Source organism: Larus michahellis, chromosome 13 (genome assembly GCF_964199755.1).
Source record: "Larus michahellis chromosome 13, bLarMic1.1, whole genome shotgun sequence".
Classification (NCBI taxonomy): Eukaryota; Metazoa; Chordata; class Aves; order Charadriiformes; family Laridae; genus Larus; species Larus michahellis.
Genome location: NC_133908.1, coordinates 17,201,378 through 17,223,235, shown reverse-complemented (window position 1 = coordinate 17,223,235; position 21,858 = coordinate 17,201,378). Strand labels below are relative to the sequence as shown.

The window sequence follows — 21,858 nt, the reverse complement described above, 5'->3', positions numbered from 1 at the left end:
CCACGTGGCTGGGATCCTGGTTTTCTAGTCTGCCTGGATCATGAGGTTCTCAAAGCAGAAAGAGGGATTTATTTTTTTTATTCCTCTTCCCTGTGTGTGTTTTTAAGGGCAAAGATATCAAGGATATAGTAAACATTTGATTAGGCAAATACAACTAAACAGTTGACCAAAAACTTGAGTTTCTTTTGTGAAATAGTTTAGGCTAAAAAAATGGAATAGCTTACATCAGAAAGGCAACACACTTCATGCTTAAATCAACAAATTTTTTTGTTTAGATTCGAGCTCTACATTTATTACATGTAACACAACTAGATCCTCCAGCTACATTTTTCCTCCATTAGCCATAACTTAGTGGAGAAAGCCTCAGCATACACCCTAGTTACCAGAGTCTTACTTTGGAAAAAATTTAGCTGTGAAATAGCTGCATACAGGTGAAGGCAGCCTTCACACTAAAAGAAGTATTATTAATTACTATGCATTTTTTGGTATTCTGTTCTGGAGAGAATTTATACATCCTTTCTAAGATGAAAGTGTTTCTGTTAGCCAGCATTGGGATAAGAAAAAAATACAAGTCTTCTCACCCTTTTTATTAAAAAGAGAAAGTCAAATAAGAAACTAAACCAGGTATAATTAAAATTTCAATCTTCCTTCGTTAAGGTACTTAACATTTTGAAAACTAATGATTGCATCATTTAGTAAATAAATGTATCAACTATCTTGAGACATCAAATCATATCATTCATAAATATTCTAACAGTAAGAGAGAATTAGTCATGGTACACACCCAAAAAGTTAGATGATACATTGATATTAATAAGGTTTTTATGGTTCCAGATGAGCGTAAGTGGCACAAAGTGAAAATTAAACAGCAATTAAAGGTACTCAATAGCTCTTGCCTGCAAAACGTGGTTTGTTGTTTTTTTTTTTTTTTTTTTTTTTTTTTTTTTAGGGACTGACATCAATGACATCAGTAATGTAAGGGGAAACAGAGGCTCACCTTAAAGTTAATTCACAACTCTACTTTGGTAGTAATCCCAGCAATACTTTTTTTCCATAATACTATGTCCAAGAAGCATCTTTTTAGCGCTTTATTCGTCTACACGTGAACTTTCAGGAGACACGGTAAAACAGGAAAGGCTCAAGTTTTCTTTTATCTGCTTAACAACTGGGTGCACTTTGTAGCAAGTGAGCTCAACCTAACAAATCCCTTGGAAAAAAGGGGAGGGTATGAATGTGGTGTTCAAGAAGGATACAGGCTCGATAGCCCTAAACACCAAGGTCTTCCTTTAATTCACAAGATAATGTGGCACCAGCTCAAAAAAGTAACTCTCTCTTCTTAGCCACTGACTGTCATTTGTGGTAGCGAGTGTTGCAATACCGACACAGGTCCCTTGACCCCTCCAAACTGAAATAACTTACTTGTTTTCAAGACAGACAGCAAGCTCTCACTGTCATGTCCTCAGGCTGGAACAGAATTATTTTATCTACAGTGATACTTACAACAGAATAAAACAAATTGGAAGGCCCAACTTGTATCTGGAAGACTCAAAAAACGTTTCTGAGCTTCTCTTCATTTGCAGGAACTTTTCATACCTGCTAAGCCAATACAGAAGTATGTGAACCATAGCCGAGTTTCTTAAAAACAGTCATATTAGCTAGGAAAACAGCATCTGCTCAATCCCTAAGCACATTTGAAAGAAATGTTAAACTAAAGAATGATCTCCTATGATCTGTTTGTGCAATATTAGACCGTGAAATGGAAACTATTTTTCAAATAACCACCTAACTGAATAAGCTGAGAAAGAGCAGAAAATAAAAAAAAAAAAAACACAGATGGTGACAATTTCTACAAAAGAATCTTTAAGAGCACATATGTTTAAGTCCTGATTTTGTTACACAAACTTTTTGGGTCACTGTCAATCAATATTTCTTGCAGAACATAAGATACCTTTAGAAATCTTTACTGAAAATAAAGGTGATGGCATTTAGTGATCTAAACATAAAAGATGTTAGATCTTTTAGATGGTTCCACCATCTAAAAAAAGTCATCACAGGAAAGGTAACACGCACAGAATATTATCATTACTGCATGACACCCTTGATACTTTACAACTTCCATAAAACAGTTTGTTCCTTAAGCCCCAGAAATGCCAGAGAACAGTCACTTTGAATTATTTTTACAGCTGGAAATTGGCATTTTTTCATAATTTAAAATAGCTGTAGGTAAACAGAATTAGTAACGTTCATTCTGAACAAAGCAGCACATTCTGTTCCCCTGCCCCCTCCCCAAAACAGAGGCAAAGTGCAGTTACTTTTCTCATCACAGCTCCCAGGCCAAGGACACCAAAGCTTTGTAGATTGCAAATTCCTCCACACACATGACGCACAGTTATACAATTGAGCAGGGTATCCAGCACAAAAGCATTTACCAATTGCTGGGAGTTTTCACTCAACATGCATTTTTCCTGTGTACGTTAAGAAGGAATTTAAGGTATTATGCTGCATTTAAGATTATGCAATTTTAATGACAACAAAATCAATAACATATCAGAAAAAAAGAGAAACAGATATTGTCCAAGATATTTTTTTTTTTTTTTTTTTTTAAGAGATCAGTTAAGACACCCAGGAAGAAGTGATGCTGGACAAAATCTAAAAGTTCTTTAAAGTTGTCGGACTTTTTTATCAGTGCTTTTAATATTGACGTCCAGTGTCTCTACTTTTTTTGTTAGGCGATCCAGCATATCATCTTGCTCATCTATTTCTGTCTGCAGACCAAGAGCTAGGTTTTTCAGACGACTCAACCCAGAAGACATCTCATCTGTCAATGAAGAGAGGCACCATAAGTAAAGCAGTATAAAGCATACTGTTTAAATGGACACTATCAGGATTCCCTCTTCTCCAAAAATGTTTGAGTGTGTTAGTTACAACTGCTCAAGTCTGAGTGTTCTTAAACAGTGGAAGCACTGATACTTTAACACTTCTACTACATTACTACCAGAAATAATCACTTCTTTCTTTTTTCCATTACAAGTTAACTACAAATGTTTAAAACCAAATTTGATCTTTACAAAATGACATACTCTGTAATGTATTTTTTTTAAATGTGTTTTATAGAAAATTGGGTACATCTTTTCTCACCTCAGTATACACAACATGCTCACTACCTCAACGGTTTTTCTTTAAACTTCATGCAGATACCGTCAATACACTGAAGATTTAAGCAGCAAGTTATTCAACATAGGTGGAAAAATCCCATTTTCTGATTTTCTAATTTGGCTACAAGGAAACTATTTTATTGCATGATTGATCAGTATAAATGATTCTGAAGCTAGTAAGTTTTGCACGGCTTAGGAGTAGAACAACTGTGCTTCCACTAATTCTTAATGCTTCATTATTTCTCTTTGATCTGTCCCTTTCTGATTTCTTTCCAATCTCTTCTTTCTAGGTCAGCTAAACACTGACACATGTAAGGGAAGAGGCACTTTGTATATATGCTACAGAACAAGGAAGAGAAAGTCAGCTGAATGGTTTTGGGAAGTAATAAAAGAAATGCAGCAAATTCACAAATTAAATATTTAATGCCTTTTGATTCTTTTATTTTCTGCAGAACATGTTTATTTCAAAAGCTGCGCACAGTTGCAAATCCTTTGGATCCAAACTGATGTACAATTTAATATCAGAGTTTAACAGCCAGGTCGGTAAGCTGAATGCATCTTTCAGTGTAAGTGGTAAGCTTTAGAAAGAGAGTAGTAAGTATCCATACCGGTATAATCTGGATGTCAATGTGAAGCAGTATTTCCTTATTAATATTACTAGTACCTGCCTAATAAGATTTTTCAGAATGGATGGATAAATCTGCTTGTCCCAGTGATATTCCACTCAATTTACAGGATGATTCAAAGAAACATTTTCACATCCCGAGTGCAAGTGTTATGGGATACTTCAGCGCCATTTCCTCACTCAAATGACAGAGATTTGCTAGCATATTCACATTTGGTAACAGTGTTCTTCCTAGTGTCACTATATGATCTACGAGCACTTGTGCTTTTGGTCTGGATTTTTTTTCCCCCTGGTTTCTTTACTCAGGGACAGTTCAAAATCTAACTATTTCAAAAGCATAAGCACGTTACAGAACAGTGGAAGTATTGATGCTAGTAGCAGATCAGTTTCCACAGTAGATTGAATACTATTCCAGGCATCCTAGCCTGTTTGTTTCCAACTGATTTAGTATGAGATGCATTTCTAACGCAGATTTGTTATTAATATTTGCAAGTAGTTGACCCACAGATATCCAACAGCATTCTACCATTCAAATAACATATGCTTCAATCAAACTCTGGATTCTGACATGTAGATAGTTTTGAAATGCAGAATACAAACCAATGATTTTTTTTATTATTATTATCAAATTTCACATGTGAACTAAATGAAAAAGTGTTTGTTGGCAATGCATTACTTAGTAATTTTCTCTGGCTTAAGAGACAAAAATCGAAAATGGTATTACATCTAACAGCTTCAATTTTTGCACTCACCTAAGTTGTTATCAATTTTCTGGTGGTAAGCTCGCAGGTGTTGGTTCTTTGGATAGGAATCCCTTTGCACTGAAGAAACTAACTCTGCTTTGCTGAAATCATTGTCTGTCAAGAGTATGAAATGCAGAATATTATATAATTAAAAAGCTAGCAAGAAGAGTCTTTAGTATTTTAGAAGGGCTATTAAAAATTAATCTGACCACAGCTGCCATGTAATCACATAACCTGTTGGCAGGAGTATAAAAACTAGTCCAACACCACTATCTATAGGGCACCCCTCAAGATGAACAGTTAATTAAGCCACAATTATTCTCTTTTGGGCTGCCTTTTGTAGTTCTACTAGGTAGTTAAAAGAAAAAAGGAAAAAAAAAAAACCCAACAAAACCCAGCCACTCAACCAACAAAGCAGGCCAGTTGGTAACTTCTACCAGCAGTTACTGTTCCCCAGGTCAAGCCACCAGTTAGTTATTTCTGCCCTCTATTGGACAGACTTTTAATATTATGTGGAGTGGAATGGAGATTAACATTACCAAAAAACATTTAGCTACTTAGAGAACTACAACTATAAAGACACCCTGCTGCTTTTTCACTCCTACTAAACTACATAATTGAAACTCACTTTAAGAAGGAACAGTTACTTTGTACATAAAAGTCACACAGAAGTTAATGCACTGGGAGAAGGTACGCTGTACAGAGAACATACGCTGTATGCTTCCTTGCGTGAATCAAGTAATGACACCAGTATGATTATACTCCATGTTTGAAATAACAAGGAAAGCATATCTGAAAACTATGACAAATGATGCTTAAAAAGGATAAGCTCTGAATGTATAAGTTAACATTTTGGCAAACATAGGACAAGGCTGCCCTCACATTGTGTGGGTTCTTGGCTATAGTCTCCTCTGTGCAAACATAAGCACTGTACGCTTTTAAACTCTTTAGTGGATATAACATAAATCCGCCACAGGAAGGGCTAAATAAAAGCTGTATCCAAGTGAAAAAAAAAAATAATCATGTCTTCAGTATAAAGAGTTTTAGGGGAAACAATTCCCTAGAATTCAAAGACATGAACACTGGGATACAAATCTCCAGACGTTAAGCAGCAACATAAATCAGCAGTTGGGCAGGCTGAAGGGTCTCTGCCTTCGCCGCTGTGCAAGTTCACCCCGTGATGATGACAGACATTCAGTGTGAAACAAAGTTAACAAACCTGAGTTATCCAGCTTCCTTAAATTTGGATGACTCTCCTGGTATTTTGACTCTTGCTCTTTACTAGACATCATTGCTTCTTTTAATCTAGTAATAAAGAGAAAAAAAAGAAAACATTCCTATGGACCACAGGCCTCATTCTGAATCTGTTAAACAAGAACAGGTGACAAATTTATAGAAGACAACCAAATTTGTTAGACCTGATCCAAAATGCTCCTTTAAAATGAGCTATTAGCATTTGCCTTCAGTGAAAGTGGAGCCGGTTGCTTTAGTGCTGAAAACAGTGTATGGAAACTTTGATATCAAAACCAAAACTGTATCTTCCATCTTGGAGACAACCTGTTCCTTTCCTCTAGTGGAGGATGGAGGGGGAAGGGAAAGAATAAATCAGTCCATGCAGCATTACCAGGCTTTACATAAATCTCTCAGCTGAAGAAAGGCAAGTACTGTAAACCACAGTAATTTCACAGCAATTAATTTTTATCTACAGCTTGTAATAGAAGGTAGAAAAATACACATAATATTTAACTGGAAGCATGTCAATGCTACAAATCAGGATTTCCTGATAAGATTGAAGTAAGCATGGTAATTCAGAAGACTCCGAAGAATTATTTGTGTGATTTTGTGTAATTGTTGGAATTAATTTCCCACAAATACAAAGTCATTCTTACCACCTCAAATATAAATAAAAATATTTTTTCTCAGAGTTAAAGGGAAAAGGGAGCTAGACACCATCTCAGGAGTTTACTTGAGAGAATCAACAGATCTTTTAAATTCTGATTTTCTGATGATGTTTCAGAGATGTTGTGGGAGATAAGTCCCAAGTAAAACATTTATGTTACTTACCTACTGTTAGCATAATATTCAGGGGTTCCATTCTGCTCTGGCTTGCTCTCTGGAGGTTTGGCTTTGAAGTAGTTTACCAAGCCCCCCCAAACACTCTTAATGCTATTTATGTGCCTTTGACTAGTCTTCAAGTCCTGGTCCATTTTATCTACCATCTGTTCTGTGCGCTTCAGGGCCTCTCCTTGACGTACAAGCTCCTAACAGATATTGACAAAAAAAGAGAATATAGTAAAGCCAAGATAAACTGAAACATCAAACACATGACGCTCTAAAGAGAAATAACAGAGTTCCTTCAGCCGTGTAAATTATTTCTAAAGGCATACAGCTTTTTCACTCACACCTCTTCCTCCAGGGCACTTCAGTCAAGAGTTGCTAGTCAGCCATAGCACTAATCAGCTATAAAAACCTGATCACTACACAATGCCAGGTTCCTGACACCTACTACAAACAGCATCCAGGAATTTTCTGTATTGGCCTTTTGTCATGTTGACATTTGTATCTCTTCCTGATGGAACAAGCATGGCACCAGATGGGTGATGTAGTGAAAATGCAAAGGTTTATGGCACAGAAACGAGCAAGCAGAACTATTTCTAGTTGTAAATGACACCTTCATTGGGAACGGAAGCTACTTTCACATTACTGGGATGATCCTGATAATTTAGAAACAGAATAAACAAAGAAAATAAATGCAAATAGAATTTTTTCATACTGCAAGAATAATATTTTAGCAAATATTAACAGTGCAGTATTTAGAAATTTTGATATATACAGTTATGTTATTTTCTAATTCAGCAGCACAAACACAATTCCAAAGTAATCCAAAGATTAATTCTGTCAGAAAAGTTGCCTGCAGCTAACACTACTGCAAAACAAAGCACTTCTGTTCGTATTCTCTCTAAACGTTGGGGAATTCTAGCTGAATTTTTTTTTTTTTTTTTGCCCTCAATAAAGCAGCAAACAGATACAAGTTCTACTACGAGTCCCGTGTTAAGCCTAAATTCTTGATTCCTCATTTGTGTTTTTCTGGACAAACAAATCACGAGCCCGCAAGTCTGCAGATGTGCCACTGCGAATCCCCTTCAGCATAAGCACCTCCTGCAGCTTCGATGCTCTTGGGGTAACTGAGGCAATCGCATTACCAACATTCAAGGAAACACCCCATTAGCAAGTGACACAATGGACAAGACCTTTATGAGCGATGTCTCTGAGTATAAACTCTACTCTGAAACAAGGCCTGAAGAATGAAGGAAATGAATAATCAAGATGAAGCGAGCACATCACAAACAAGTAACAGGGCACGCTCTTCACTTAATCAAAAGAACTGCTGAAAACTTTTTAGTCAGATAAGAATAGGTACAAATGCCATTAATAAGACTTGGTCAGAATTGTCAAGAGCCGCTAAAAACACAGCCAAGTCCAACTCTCAGTATTATACAGAGAGCGTCTAACTGGCATTTTTTAATTCGAACTCTCTCCCCAGAAAATCAGTCCACAGTAACAGAGACGGATATGTCGTCTCTGAAGCATTGACTCTAAAAAGATGTTTCGGGAGACTTTCGGGGAGAAGAAAGGCAAACCAGCCTCCCAGCCGGCGGTTTCGGCCGGAGAGGCCCCGGCGGCCCTCCGCCGCCCGCGCGACCCACCTCGGACGCCGCGACCCCGACCCGCTCCGACTCGTAGAGGAGCGAGAGAGAGCGGGCGGTGCTGTCGGCGGCGGCGGCGGAGCGGCGCAGCACCTCCTGCTGTAGGTACCGCTGCCGCCCGCCGCTGGCCGCCTCCCCACCGCCCCGCACCACCGCCGCCGCCTCCTCGTCGTCGTCGTCCACGGCGAAAGGGTTGTAGCTCCTCGGGAGGGCCGACATGGTTGGCAGAGGAAGCGGCCGCAGCGAGCGCCCCAGGGAGGCGGCGCGCTCAGCCCCTCGCTCCTCACGGTAGCCTAGCCTGGCCTGGCCTAGCCTGGCCTAGCCTGGCCTAGCCTGGCCTAGCCTGGCCTGGCCTGGGCCGGGCCGGGCCCCCACCCCACTCCGCTCCTTCCGTCCACAGGCCGCCGCCGCGCGCCGGACGGAAGTACCGGGCGCTGCTGAGGAGAAACAGCTGCTGGGAAGGACCACTGCGAGGGGGGGGAAAGAGGGGTGGCCTAGGCGCGTCCACTTGTAGAGCGGGCCCGGGGGGGCGGGCGGCGCGGCAGTGCGGGGCGGGGCAGGGCAGGCGCCGGTAGTGAAGCTGCTACAGGCGCTGCCATCTTTGTGGTGTGGGTGTTGTTCCGTGAGGCCGCAGGAGGTGGCGGTATCGCGAGAGATCGGCCAGCCGTCGCGCGAGCGGCCCCCTGCAGTCCCGCACAACATGGCGGCCGCGGCGGTTGCGGCGGCGGCAGCGGCTGCGGCCACGGCGGCGGCGGCAGCGACCACCCCGGCGGCGGCGGCGGGTCCCTCGGCGGTCTCGGGGCGGGGGAGCAGCGCAGGCACGGCGCGCGGCTTCTACTTCAACACGGTGCTGTCCCTGGCGCGGTCGCTGGCGGTGCAGAGCCCGGCGCCGCTGGAGAAGGTGGGGAGAGGCTGCGCGCGCGAGGGGTGGCGGGGGTGTCGCGTGCGGGAGCCGCGTGTGCGCGGGGCGGGGGGCGTCACGCGAGCGCGGTCTGCGCGGAGGGTGGGCGCCGCGGCGGCGCTGGGGCCCGGCCCTGCCTGTGGGGAGTTGTCCCCGCCGCCTGGGAGTGAGGAGGCCGGTCGCGGTCCTCTGGGCGGGGGGGGGAGCGGCGTCGGGGCCGTTTCGCTGGGGCCCGTCGTGTCTGGGAAGCGGGTGGGTTTACGCCCCGACAGCGCCGTGGGAGGCCGTGCCCGGGGGATGCCGCCCTCCTCCCGTGGCACGGGGGCTGCCGGGCGCTCGCCCGGCCCGTCGCGGCCCGCGAATACCAGGGCGTCCGCAGAGCAGCCCCAGGAGCGCGGGCCCTCGCGGCGGCGGCGCGTCTCGCGGGGTGTGGAACAGGGTCTTGAAGGCGTCATTAGTCTCAGCCTAATTAGGGCTGGTTGCTTTACTCTATGCATCTGGTTAAATGCAAGTGATGCAGTCCGCTGAAGGTAAAAACTCCCGGCTTGAGACAAACCTCTGCTGGATGCGAAAGCGGAGCGCGGGTGGTTCGGCGGGGAGGGGAGGGGGGGCGCAGCCTGGGCTGCGGAGGCGGCTTCTCTGGGCACGAAGTGAATGAACTTCTGCATTACTCATGCAATAATGAAAGAAAAATGACTAAATTGTTGAAAAGCACAGCACTGCACTGATGAAAATTCTGGTGCGTGGCTTGTTCCTGGCCAGCTGTTGCAGACTTCATTTCTTAGTTCATTTCTTATTCTGGAAATGTAATATTGGTCTGACAGCCAACTGTGAATAATTTTTTTAAGCCTTGCTGTTCGTTCACTAATATTCTGGGGTGTAATATTCTGGGGTGGTGGGTTTTGTTTGTTTTGGGGTGGGTTTTTTTTTGTGGTTTGAGCGACTACAGTAGGAGTTAAATGATATTAGCAGTTGTCCTGGTTTGAGTTTCAGTGGCCAGTCCGGCCCCAACCATGGCAGCAGTTCATATCTAGCTAAAGTTATTCGCTCGTGTTATTGCAGCCATTAACCTGGTGTGGGACGCATGCATCAGAAGTTATTTTCCAAAGTTCATATTTCCTCTGCTTTATTTTATATTGAGCAAGAGGATTATTTGTCTTGTGTTCAGGCCTTGTAATTATGAGGTCTGGCAGTTTAAGGACCATAATCCTAAATTCTATTGAGCATCCAGTAAATTCTTCTAATACTCTAGGGAAATAGTTTCTTGGTTTAGAAGTTTCAAGGCGGGGTGTTTACAGAGTTATCTAAGTAGGAAGTAACTTGACGTGCAAACATAGGTCATTCAAACATAGGTATTTATTATGACAGTCATTTTTAGGTAATATTTATTAACGTCAAGGAGACTTATAGAAAGACAATGTGCTTGTTGCATTTTCCCTTCCCTAACAGTTTCATAGGAAAACAAAGCATTTGGGAGATTTGGTAGTTTCTTTAGATGTGTGGTCACTGGTTATGGAGTGAAGTAATAGGTAAGTAGTGTGAAAATAATGTTCTGGTAACTTAATCTGTTTATTTGAGCAAAAGTCTTACTCAGCTAGGTAACAGTTTATTCTTCAGTGGTGTATATGAGGAAGGCATTGGTGCAGCTGTAACCTACCTGTTTTTTGTTTACATGAATTTAGTAAATATACATGCCTGCTGCATATTTCTTGCACATCCAAAATGTCCAAAGAATTAGTGGAAGGAAGGCTTTGTTGTACCAGGGATGCAGGAATGAGCTCTGTAAATGTGATGCTCTGGAAAGTTTCAGAAATTCTCTTGAGATATGAAAAAACTGCCAACCAAACAGCTTGATCAAGTGTTGAAGAAAAGTTTTAGATCTACCTGTGTTGTGGTAAAAATGTTTGACATCTGCGTGATATTTTTCTGTCTTTTTCTAGTCTCTGTCATTCATCATTCTTTCCTAGCCCTTTGATGCTCTCATTAAGGTTGATGACTAAAAGAGGGTAGTGTGGCCATCTGTCTTCCAGGAGATGGTAAGACTACTGTCCACTTCAAACACAGGAGGTCTGAATGGGCTTTGAAAACCACAGCCTGCCGTCTCGTTTCTCTGCCGTGAAAATATTTACAATTGTATTAGCGCGCCGCAGGCCTGTTTCTTGGTGTGCTCTAGGGCATGGACCTGATGGCGAGCTCTGCTCTGTAAAGTGAAGCTGGGAGCTATTTGCATTGCTTTCCTGAAGTCTACTGGGGGATTTTGGAAAGACAATTTTAACACACGTACCGTTGTTCCCTTGGATTCTTTTGACACTTTCAGTCTTGTTCCACTGTTCTTTTGCTCTGCTGTTTTTCAGGTACAAAAACTCCTCTGTATGTGTCCAGTGGATTTCCATGGGATTTTCCAGTTAGATGAACGTCGCAGAGATGCTGTTATTGCTTTAGGAATCTTTCTAATTGAATCTGACCTTCAGGTATTTTTCCCACTTAGGCTAGCTCTATTTAACTTGAAAGATTTTGGATTAGTCAAATGTAGTTGTTCAGTGAATGAAAAGTTGGTATTTACTATCAAAATAAATAAAATTAAAGATCAGAGATAACAGATGGATGCAGGCAGGAGAGCAAAAGGAAATAAGGGCAGTACTGATGAGTGTGATAAGACAGTAGTCATGGCACTGCCACAGCCGAACTGCTGTCCCATTTTTCGGTCATCATAGCTTAAGGAGAGGAAGGAAAGGCTATTCAGGAGGGTTTGCTCAAATCATATGTGTCATCGCGTGTTCTTCCTCACATGCTTCTGAATGACAGGTATGTTCCAGCATACTCCCAAACATCAGGTTTGAAGTAGGCCTTTTCATGCCTGGCACTAGCCACGATAAAAAGACAAACAGTGCAGAGAGGCTACATCGTATGCTTACATCCCTTTTGGGCTGTCAGCCTGTTTATGACAAGCTGGTTCTCTTCCCTTCAAACTCTGGGCGTGGTACTCCTTTGTGTAGAGGAAAGGAAGGATATATGGAGTCTTAGGTCCAAAGTCATTAGACCTCACTTTAAGTCATTTAATGTTGCTAGGTTTGCATCAGACCCAAGTTTCCTCTTTAGTGTCTATTTACCATAATATAGCTGCCATGCATACTATTGTTGTCCTTTTTGCATTTTTAATGGTATGAAGTTTAAATAAGGCAGCTGTATTTATGTTTCTTAGCATTGTTATGATGTTTGAAAAGCCAGCAGTTAGTATTAATTAATCCAACTGTATGAGGAAGGAAAGTGATATCCTTTGATTTGCAGATTAGAAAGCTGAAGCGTTACACAGATGTGTGAAGTGACTTGTGCATAAGGCCATGGGATGGATCACGTGTACTGAATTGGGACTGGCACTGAATTTCTAGCTGCCTTAACATTATTTTGTGACCTTGCTGTAAACTAATAAATTGTTTGGGGTCCATTACTGTTCTAGAACTTTTTTTTCCAACTTTTATGGAGAATGAACTGTTGCCTAGAATTAAAAGATTGGATTTATATCACTGAATTGGTTTACTTTAATTTGCCTGTGTTTAAATAAATTTTGCAATATTCAAAAAGCCTGTGTAGTGATTACTAGAAGCGTGTTTTGTGTGTTGTTAATATGTAGTCTTTCCGTATCTCAAAAATAACGTGAGATGATGCAGTTCAGCTTTTCTTCTCCATTTTAAATAGAATATTTTCCTCTTCAGCACAAAGATCATGTGGTTCCTTACCTCCTCCGACTTCTGAAGGGTCTTCCCAAAGTCCAATGGATAGAAGAAAGCAATGCACGGAAAGGCAGAGGTGATGTTTGGGTTTTTTGATCATTCTTGTGGAATGACAGCCAGGAAATAGGAATAACAAAGGTTATTCAGGACATGGTACAAGGGGATGTGATAGGTCCTGCTAGGTTCTTAGCTCCTGACTCAACAGCCTTTCATATTGATTTTCTTTAGAAGCAAAGAGGAAGTTGAATAGCTCCCAGCTTTCATTATGGACTGCTTTGTGATAAATTGCACTTTCCAAACAATTCTATGCTCAATATATTTGGTTACTAAATTGGAGGCGATCATGTAGTAGTTAGAGCAGAAGAGCAGAACCCGAGATTTGTACGCTCTACTTTCAGCTTTGGTGCTTGGTTGCTATTTAAGCTACTTCATTTCTTGCTCCCTTAATACCTTTTAATATAAGAATACTTTTTTCACAAGGGTTCACAAGGGGTATTATAATATTTTTTTCAATTACTTGAAAGCCTGGAAGAGTTTTTAATTATTGAAGTTATTCTTTTAACATTTTATGCTGAAATTATGATGATTAGAGTGTACTTCTAAATTTTGTATGTAATACTGTATTTTTCTACAGTCTATTTCAGAACATGACATGGAAATCCCTTATGTCTTCTTGCTTGATTATTATTTGTTCTTTCTGCATTGATTCTCTCTAACAATGTCTAACTGGCCTATTTTCTGTCTGTTACTTTGCAGGCTTGCTTCCAGTTGCAGAAAACTTCAGCTTCTGCTTGGTAACGTTGTTATCAGACGTTGCTTACAGAGATGCATTTCTCAGAGAGCAGGTAAAGTTTATTTTAAGTTTGTGCTGATGTAGTACCCGATTCTCCAGTGTTGCAGTACTGACAAATGTCTAGAGAAAAGTACACCACAGCTGCTTTCTTTCTTGCAAAAGGATTGATTGCTTTAACATCTGTACTGTTGCATTATTTCACTTGTACTAATTACTAATCAGGTACCTGGAAGATATTCATAAGTCTGCTGTTACTTCCAAGCGTCAAAGGATGCCCCTCGCTAAGGCCAGAGTTTTAGACTTCAGGTTTTGATACTGAAATTAGGACTGCTGCAGTTTTATTCTGCTAGTAAACACCATCTGACTGCAGACTTTACGGAAGAAGCTGTGTAAGCTGAGTGAGGGCAATATACTTTTTTAGTCACATAGTATTAAGAAATTTTGTTTACAGAGGTGCTTACAGTAATATTTGCAGGTTTCATTGGTGTTGTAGTGATCTAGTGTAAGAAAATAATATCTCTTTAACAAAAGGTTGGGGTTTTTTATGTCTGTTTTGATTACTTCAGATTTTGGATGCAATTCTGCAAGTAATGCAGTTCCTGTTGGGAATGTGCCAGACTCCACAAATGCATGATAAAGGTACTATTAAAATAACTCTTTATATTGTTGCTATACTTGTAACTCCCATCCTCTGAACTTCTCTTGTGTTTTCTAATTATCAGGATTAAGCCTGAAAAGTGAGCAGCTTTTTCTTTTGAGTTCTCTTAGCACATATTTATTCGTTTGTTGCTGACTGGTAAATACAGAAGCAACTGTATTAATTTGCAGTACCTTCATGGTTTTTCCTCTATTTGCACAAATAAGTCTTTCAAAGCACATTAGGCTGAAACAGTTTAGTAAAGTGGTAGCAAAACCGTGAAGAGGAAGTTCTGAGTTATTGTTAATATACTGTTATATGTGTTTTTCTTCTCCAGAATATTTATGCAAGTATGCAGTACCCTGCCTGATAGGAATTTCTCGAGCCTTTGGTCGCTACAGCAATTCAGAGGAGGCTCTCCTTTCAAAGCTTTTTCCAAAAATTCCCCCACATTCCCTGAGAGTTCCAGAAGAGCTTGAAGGAATTCGCCGGCGATCCTTTAATGATTTCAGATCAATTCTTCCCAGTTCTCTACTCACTGTTTGCCAAGAAGGAACACTAAAGAGAAAGGCTAGCAGTGTGTCTAGCATCTCGCAGGTTTGTATGACTTGCTCTGTGTTGGAGTCAGCGCTTAGATGATCTTGTGGTCTTGGTGGAGTTAAGACCACTGGATATGAACGCAGTCTATTAACACATTATTTGACCAGATACAGAAATCTTTATTTTGGTTCTGCAGCTGAGTTTCAAAATAATTTTGTAGTTCCTGAGTTACAGAAGAATCAGTGTCAGTTAAACCAGTAACTGTACTAGTAAGTCTTTACAAGGAACAATTGGCAAATCCTGTTCCTTGTGTTATTGTTGTGAAAAAGCATTGTATTGTATATCTGTGAATTTGGGAAGCTGGCACTTAATGGCTAAAGTTTTTCGAAGTGCTGAGGATACGTGAGCTCACACTGATTTCACCAGGAGCTATGGATGTTCGTTGTCTTAGGGGAAGAATGGATTCAGATATCCTGATTTTGAAACCACAGATTGTTATTAGCAATGTTTCATACAGTACAGGAGTCATCATTCTGGTATCTTCCCTTTAGTCAAAAGCACTGAACTAGCCTTTTTTAACTTCCCATTTTTGGTTGGAATTGAGCTGTTAAACGTGACAATATGTAGTTCCTGTTAGTTTTCCTTGAAGCTGTGTTTCGTTATAAAGTGTATGAACCATTCTCTGGAAGGTTTTTCAAGTTTTATAAACAGTTTTTAGATTATGGCTTTTGTGTGATGTTTCAGGTTAGTCCCGAACGTGGAATTCCCCCTCCCAGCTCTCCTGGAGGATCTGCAATTCATTATTTCGAAGGTAAATTATTTTGCAAAGGAACAGGGTATAATTTGGGGGGTTTGTTGCTATTTATAAAAAATTGAAAACCAAAATAATTTTGACCCTTTTCACTGCCCTCTAGAATGCTTATAGTAATTCTCTGATACATGCCTCTGGAGACACTCAAAACCCGCCTGGACGCATTCCTGTGTAACCTGCTCTAGATGACCCAGCTCTGGCAGGGGGTTGGACTAGATGATCTCCAGAGGTCCCTTCCAACCCTATGATTCTATGATGCCTGCTAGGATTCTGAAAAGTTTTGAGCTATAAAGACAGTAGGAAATTATTAACACCAATGGTTTCCAGGCTCAGTTGTTTCTGGCAGGCTTCTGAGAGACATGATTTCTTTGCTGCTAGGCTATGCCTGGTACTGAAGAGCTTAATTCAACTAGGCCAAAAATATTTCAGGAGATTAGGCTGAGTAACTTTGAGAAACAAATGTTAATATTGTGTTTCACTAGACAACTACATTGTTGGACTAGGGTCTGGAATTTTGAGACTTTTTTTTGGCACATTATATAATCTCAAACAACTGCTCCATTTGAAGAAAACGTGATGTGAGTCATTGTGTAAGACCTAGTAATTTGTTGATGCGAGAAATAATAAAGGAGGCACTGAAGTCAAGTGCTCACTGATGTGTATTAATTACTGTATCATAATGTCAATAATGTGAAAAATTTTCATGAACTAATATACAAACTCTTAACCACTGAGGTGTAGTAGAACTCTAGCTGTAAGTTCTATGTCAAAGCAAGTCTTAAAAATAAACTCTTTCATGGATCAAGTGTGGAGAACAAGCTCTGCATCCAAGGTGTTTTGGTGTCTCTGGTTTTGTCTGTCGCGTTGAGGTTTTTAACAGTTTGGGCATTCTCTGTTTCTGGGTCATTCTCCTCTCTTGAGCCCTTGCTTTAATTTCTTCCACATTACTGTTCTTTTTCCTTCACATTACTATTTGTAGAGGCATCTGTCTTTCTCAGTCACATCATGGGATTTCAGGGTAATTCAAATATCATTCTTAAGTTGCCAAGTAGAAAGAGACCTGTTTGTCTTCTGCCTACCCTGTTGAACTAACCTATACTTCTTCAATTTTATAGTCTTCATGTTTTGAATTTAAAAAAAAAATAAAAAATCTGCCGGTTAGAGAGAGGCTATAGTTGTAGAACAAAAATAATCTTAACTAGAGCTATAGGTGGGTAGTAGATAACTTTGTAAAAATTTTGGAATAATTTTAATTGTTTCTATAGCAGAATTATGATTATTCTAATCACGATTTTATTTTCAATACTAACTTCTGCCAGGTATTTCAGATACAGGCAGCCCTTGTATTATTTCTGATAATGTAGTTTGTCAAAGTCTTAGTTGCTGAAGAAGATGAGTGATGACCTTGTTTCTATTCTGGCCAAGGTTAATGGTTTAGAACACTGGACTGAAAATATTTTTTTTTGTTGTTGTCAGTAAACAGTGTTGCTTGAAAGCCTATTAGTCACAGGAACATGACTTTAGCACAGGCAGCTGAGTACTTTAAAAAGGAGGAGATGTAATTTCTAAAGTGGAAACAGTGCCAAAAGCAGTATGCTTAGCAAGTTGTTGGTGTAATGGAGTACTTGAATCTGAAAAATAATTTGATTTCTCTTTGCCTTCAAACTGCAGTAGTGAATTGGTGCCTCTTCTAAGATGAAAGCTGTGCCATGGGTTCATTTGATCTAATATAGGGGAAAACCTTGCAAGATAGTTTTGTCTTAATCTGTTCTTTGCACCTCTATGCTTTTGAACAAAATGGCATTTACAGATGTTTTCAGATAAATGTACACCAGTAGTATGGGAAGACTTCTTGTCAGCAGTGTCTCTGACATGAATACGAGTCATTTAAATTAATTTTTACATTAATGGACAAGCGTATTTTTTTTAACATAGTTTTCTGTCTTGATTTACTAGTAGATTAGCTGAAACGCACCTCTTGATAGCCTGCAAGTTAAAGACTGTACCTGTGTTGGAAATAACTCATTAGTAGTGACTAAATATTACCATTAAACAGAGTTTACATAGCCTCTCTCCCCCCCAAATTTCTATTATTTTTTTCTGATCAGGTTCATATCTTCCTGATGGGAGCGCACTGGATCCTGATTATTACTTCTCCACTATCAGCTCCAGCTTTTCAGTTTCTCCTCTCTTCAATGGCATTAACAATAAAGAGTTTAACATCCCACTGGAAATGCTTCGTCAGCTGTTGAACATGGTATGTGGTGGGTTCTCGTGAAGATGGCAGTGAGATTACATTCTATTCGTGGTAGAAATAGATGCAGTTTAAGCTTTTGGAATTGCAAATAAAAAGACAGTGTTTGCGTCTCAAGATTTATGTGATGTTATTTTTATGGCATTTAATGTCATGCTTCAATAGTATTCCTAAAAAGCTCTCATATGAACGATGAAGAATTTTCTGTGCATGGGCAAAATTATATTGTCTTCCTACCGAGAGTAATCAACAGGAAACATCCTTTTTTAAATTTTTTTTTTTTCCTCTATAGGTAAAACAGATTGTTGGGGATTCTCTGCTAAAGACCTTAGATGCAGTTGTAGCTGAAGTGTCAGAGGTATGTTTTTAAATTCGTTTTCTGACTTCTATGACTCAAGCCATTCAAGCCATTTCTAATGACTTGAATGACTTTCTCTAATGACTTTTTTTAACAACACTGTTAGAGAGAACATATATGTACTCTTCAAATTGAAAGAGTGACTGTGTCTTATGCACCGTCTATACTTTTGATAAAAGTAGAGGGGGAAAGCTGTGAGGTTACTTCTGGTACCTGCTTTAAATGCTAGTTTACATTGCAGAGGAGAACAATTATGTGACTGGAATAAAAAGATTTGTTTAGCCATACAATGGAAAATACTTGATTTTGAATCTAGCAGGTTGCTTCTTTTCTCTTTCAGATGGGTGCTAATACAGAGCTCTATTATAAAACTTTCAGTGACCCTCTTTATCTTGCTCAATTTAAAATGCTGAGAGACACATTATACTATATGAAAGGTATAGTATTTGTATTTTTTTAAATTTATCCTTCGTTATGGTTAGGATCAAAAGCATTGATTATGGGACTGGAGCACCTCCCTTATGAGGAAAGACTGAAAGAGCTGGGACTCTTTAGCCTGGAGAAGAGAAGGTTGAGGGGGGACCTGATTAATGTTTACAAGTATCTTAAGGGTGGGTTTAAGGAGGACGGAGCCAGGCTCTTTTCAATGGTTCCCAGTGACAGGACAAGGGGCAATGGGCACAAGCTAGAACATAGGAAGTTCCGTCCAAATACACGGAAAAACTTCTTTACAGTGAGGGTGACAGAGCACTGGAACAGGCTGCCCAGGGAGGTTGTGGAGTCCCCTTCTCTGGAGATTTTCAAGACCCGCCTGGATGCAGCCCTGAGGGATGTGCTTTAGGTAAGCCTGCTCTAGCAGGGGAGTTGGACTAGATGATCTCTAGAGGTCCCTTCCAACTCTGAAGATTCCGTGATTCCGTGATTGTCTGCATTGTATGGAGTGCTTGAACATAGGGGTTTGCATTTTCACTGGGAGGAATACAGAGAAATTGTCTGAGCAGCCAGGGATCGGGTTAGGAAAGCAAAAGCCCAGACAGAGTTAAATCTGGCCAGGGTACATCAAGGGCAACAAGAAAAGCTTCTGTAGGTAAGTCAGTCACAAAAGGAAGACTAGGGAAAATACGGGCCCTCTCAGGAAGGAAATGGGAGACCTGGTCACCTGGCACATGGACAAGGCTGAGGTACTGAACGAATTTTTTGCCTCGGTCTTTACTGGCAACGGCTCTAACCACACTGCCCAAGTCCCAGAAGACAAAGGCTGGACAAAGGGAGAATGAGGATCTGCCCGCTGTAGGATAAGACCAGGTTTGAGATCATATGAGGAACCTGGAGGAGCACAAGTCCATGGGACCTGGTGAGATTCATTAGCGGGTCCTGAGGGAACTGGTGGATGAAGTTGCTAAGCCAATATCCGTCATATTTGAGAAGTTGTGGAAGTCTGGTGAAGTTCCCACTGACTGGAAAACGGGAAACATAACCCCTATTTTAAAAAGCAAAAAAAAAAAAAAAAGGAAGACCCAGGGAACTACAGGCTGGTCAGTCTCATGTCTGTGTTCAGGAAGATCATGGAGCAGATCCTCCTGAAAACTCTGCTAAGGCACATGGAAAATAAGGAGGTGATTGGTGACAGCCAGCATGGCTTCCTTAAGGGCAAATTGTGCCTTACAAATTTGGTGGCCTTCTACAATGGTGTTACAGCAGTGGTGGATAAGGGGAGAGCAACGGACATCATCTGCCTGGACTTGTGCAAGGCATTTGACACTGTCCTGCACAACATCCTTGTCTCTAAATGGGAGAACCACTCAGTGGATGAGGAATTGGCTGGATGGCTGCATTCAAAGAGTTGCAGTCAATGGCTCGATGTCCAAGTGGTGAGCAGTGACGAGTCGGTACTGGGACCAGAGGTGTTTAACATCTTTGTTGGTGAGATGGACAGTGGGACTGAGTGCACCCAGTTGAATTTGCTGATGACACCAAGCTGTGTGGTGCGGTTGGCACACTGGAGGGGAGGGATGCCATCCAGAGGGACCTTGACAGGCTTGAGAAGTGGGCCTGTGTGAACCTCATGAAGTTCAACAAGGCCAAGTGCAGGGTCCTGCACAGGGGTTGGGGCAATCCCAAGGTGAATGGATGGACAGCAGCCCTGAGCACAAGATGTTGGGGGTGTTGGTGGATGAGAAGCTCAACATGAGCTAGCAATGTGCGCTGGCAGCCCAGAAAGCCAACTGCATCTTGGGCTGCATCCCCAGCAGCATGGCCAGCAGGGCGAGGGAGGGGATTCTGCACCTTTACTTTGCTCTGTGAGACACCACACCCCCCCTAGTGCTGCCCCCAGCTCTGGGGGCACCAACATCAGAAGGACACGGACCTGTTGGAGTGTGTCCAGAGGAGGCCATGGAGATGCAGCGAGGGGTGAAGGACAGGCTGAGAGTCTCTGCTGTGAGGACAGGCTGAGAGAGTTGGGGGTGTTCAGCCTGGAGAAGAGAAGGTTCCAGGGAGACCTTTATAGTGTTCTTTACTTAAAGGGGGCCTACAGGAAAGATGGGGATGGGACTTTTGATCAGGGAGTGGAGTGATAGGGTGAGGGGTTAACAGTTTTAAACTGAGATGGGAGATTTAGACTAGGTATTAGAAAGAAATTCTTTATTCTGAGGGTGGTGAGGCACCGAAACAGGCTGCCCAGAGAAGCTGTGGCTGCCCCATCCCTGGAGGGGTTCAAGGCCAGGCTGGATGGGGGTTTGAGCAACCTGGTCTGGTGGGAGGTGTCCCTGCCCAGGGCAGGGGGTTGGAACTAGATGATCTTTAAGGTCCCTTCCAACTTGATCCATTCTGTGATTTCCGGGAACTCCACATATGCTGTAAAATTTGTATTTTGGAATGTTTCCGTATAAAAAAGGTGCTATGGAAATAGAAAAAAAATATTTTGAGCACCAATAAAAGGATTAATAGACATATTTCAATTGTCTGCATACTGGTGGCCTTTGCTATGAAATTTATCTTTTAGGTAGGGCATAAAGTTTATGAAATCTGTAACATAGCAATGAATTTTATATATGCTGTCCTTTTGATACACTGACTCCCATCATTCGAGTATGCTGTTTCCTTTTATTTCTTTAGACCTTCCCAACTCATTTGTGAAGGAAATCCATGATTTTGTGCTAGAGCAATTCAACAGCAGTCAATCAGAACTTCAGAAAATTCTTCATGATGTGGATCGACTGCATAATGAACTGAGTCCTTTAAAACTGCGTTGTCAGGCTAATGCTGCCTGTGTGGATCTCATGGTGTGGGCTGTGAAAGATGAGCAAGGTGAAGAAAGCTCCTCAGTGTCTGGAATGTCTGTGTTTTTTTTTTTCTTTTAAGTTGTGGAAAAACTTGTAAGTTATTTAAGAGTAGATAATGCTCAGAGAAACATAAAATAAATTCCAGTGGAATACTCTTTGCTATTAGAATACAAGAGTAAAACTTCCATCAAAAAGTTGTCAAATTAGTTGGCTAGGTAGTTAGACGTCTTCATAGAAATGGAAACAGAAACATCCTATTGGCTTATCTACAAGAGATGATATAATTGCTGCATTACAGGCAGCTGCTTATTTTCTAGTT

General features: G+C 41.1%; 2 protein-coding genes across 4 annotated transcripts in view; one reads left to right on the top strand and one right to left on the bottom strand.

Moving 5' to 3' along the window:
* Nucleotides 1-571: 571 nt before the first annotated feature.
* SNAP29 (synaptosome associated protein 29) lies at nt 572-8,854 on the bottom strand. The gene is made up of 5 exons (XM_074606504.1): nt 8,231-8,854; nt 6,588-6,784; nt 5,743-5,828; nt 4,533-4,637; nt 572-2,818 (listed from the first exon to the last, which is right to left on the bottom strand). Exons 1-5 carry the CDS (start codon nt 8,447-8,449, stop codon nt 2,661-2,663), a joined length of 765 nt encoding a protein of 254 aa, XP_074462605.1. The 5' UTR covers nt 8,450-8,854; the 3' UTR covers nt 572-2,660.
* PI4KA (phosphatidylinositol 4-kinase alpha) overlaps nt 8,805-21,858 on the top strand; it is a 66,372-nt gene continuing 53,318 nt past the window's right edge. For all 3 annotated transcript variants that reach the window (XM_074606501.1, XM_074606502.1, XM_074606500.1), the window contains exons 1-11: nt 8,805-9,131; nt 11,486-11,602; nt 12,845-12,938; nt 13,619-13,707; nt 14,222-14,294; nt 14,630-14,889; nt 15,577-15,643; nt 17,752-17,900; nt 18,190-18,255; nt 18,596-18,692; nt 21,373-21,564. In XM_074606501.1, the coding sequence (XP_074462602.1) occupies nt 8,931-9,131; nt 11,486-11,602; nt 12,845-12,938; nt 13,619-13,707; nt 14,222-14,294; nt 14,630-14,889; nt 15,577-15,643; nt 17,752-17,900; nt 18,190-18,255; nt 18,596-18,692; nt 21,373-21,564 (1,405 nt within the window). In that variant the 5' untranslated portion in view covers nt 8,805-8,930. The remainder of the gene's footprint in view (nt 9,132-11,485; nt 11,603-12,844; nt 12,939-13,618; nt 13,708-14,221; nt 14,295-14,629; nt 14,890-15,576; nt 15,644-17,751; nt 17,901-18,189; nt 18,256-18,595; nt 18,693-21,372; nt 21,565-21,858) is intronic.

What these genes read in the sequence shown, in the direction of transcription:
- SNAP29 (XM_074606504.1), bottom strand. Translation starts at nt 8,449, where the DNA reads ATGTCGGCCCTCCCGAGGAGCTACAACCCTTTCGCCGTGGACGACGAC. An exon ending in GAATATTATGCTAACAGTAG is followed by an intron (nt 5,829 to 6,587) that starts GTAAGTAACATA and finishes CTTTATTACTAG; the next exon opens with ATTAAAAGAAGCAATGATGT. An exon ending in AAGGAAGCTGGATAACTCAG is followed by an intron (nt 4,638 to 5,742) that starts GTTTGTTAACTT and finishes TACTCTTGACAG; the next exon opens with ACAATGATTTCAGCAAAGCA.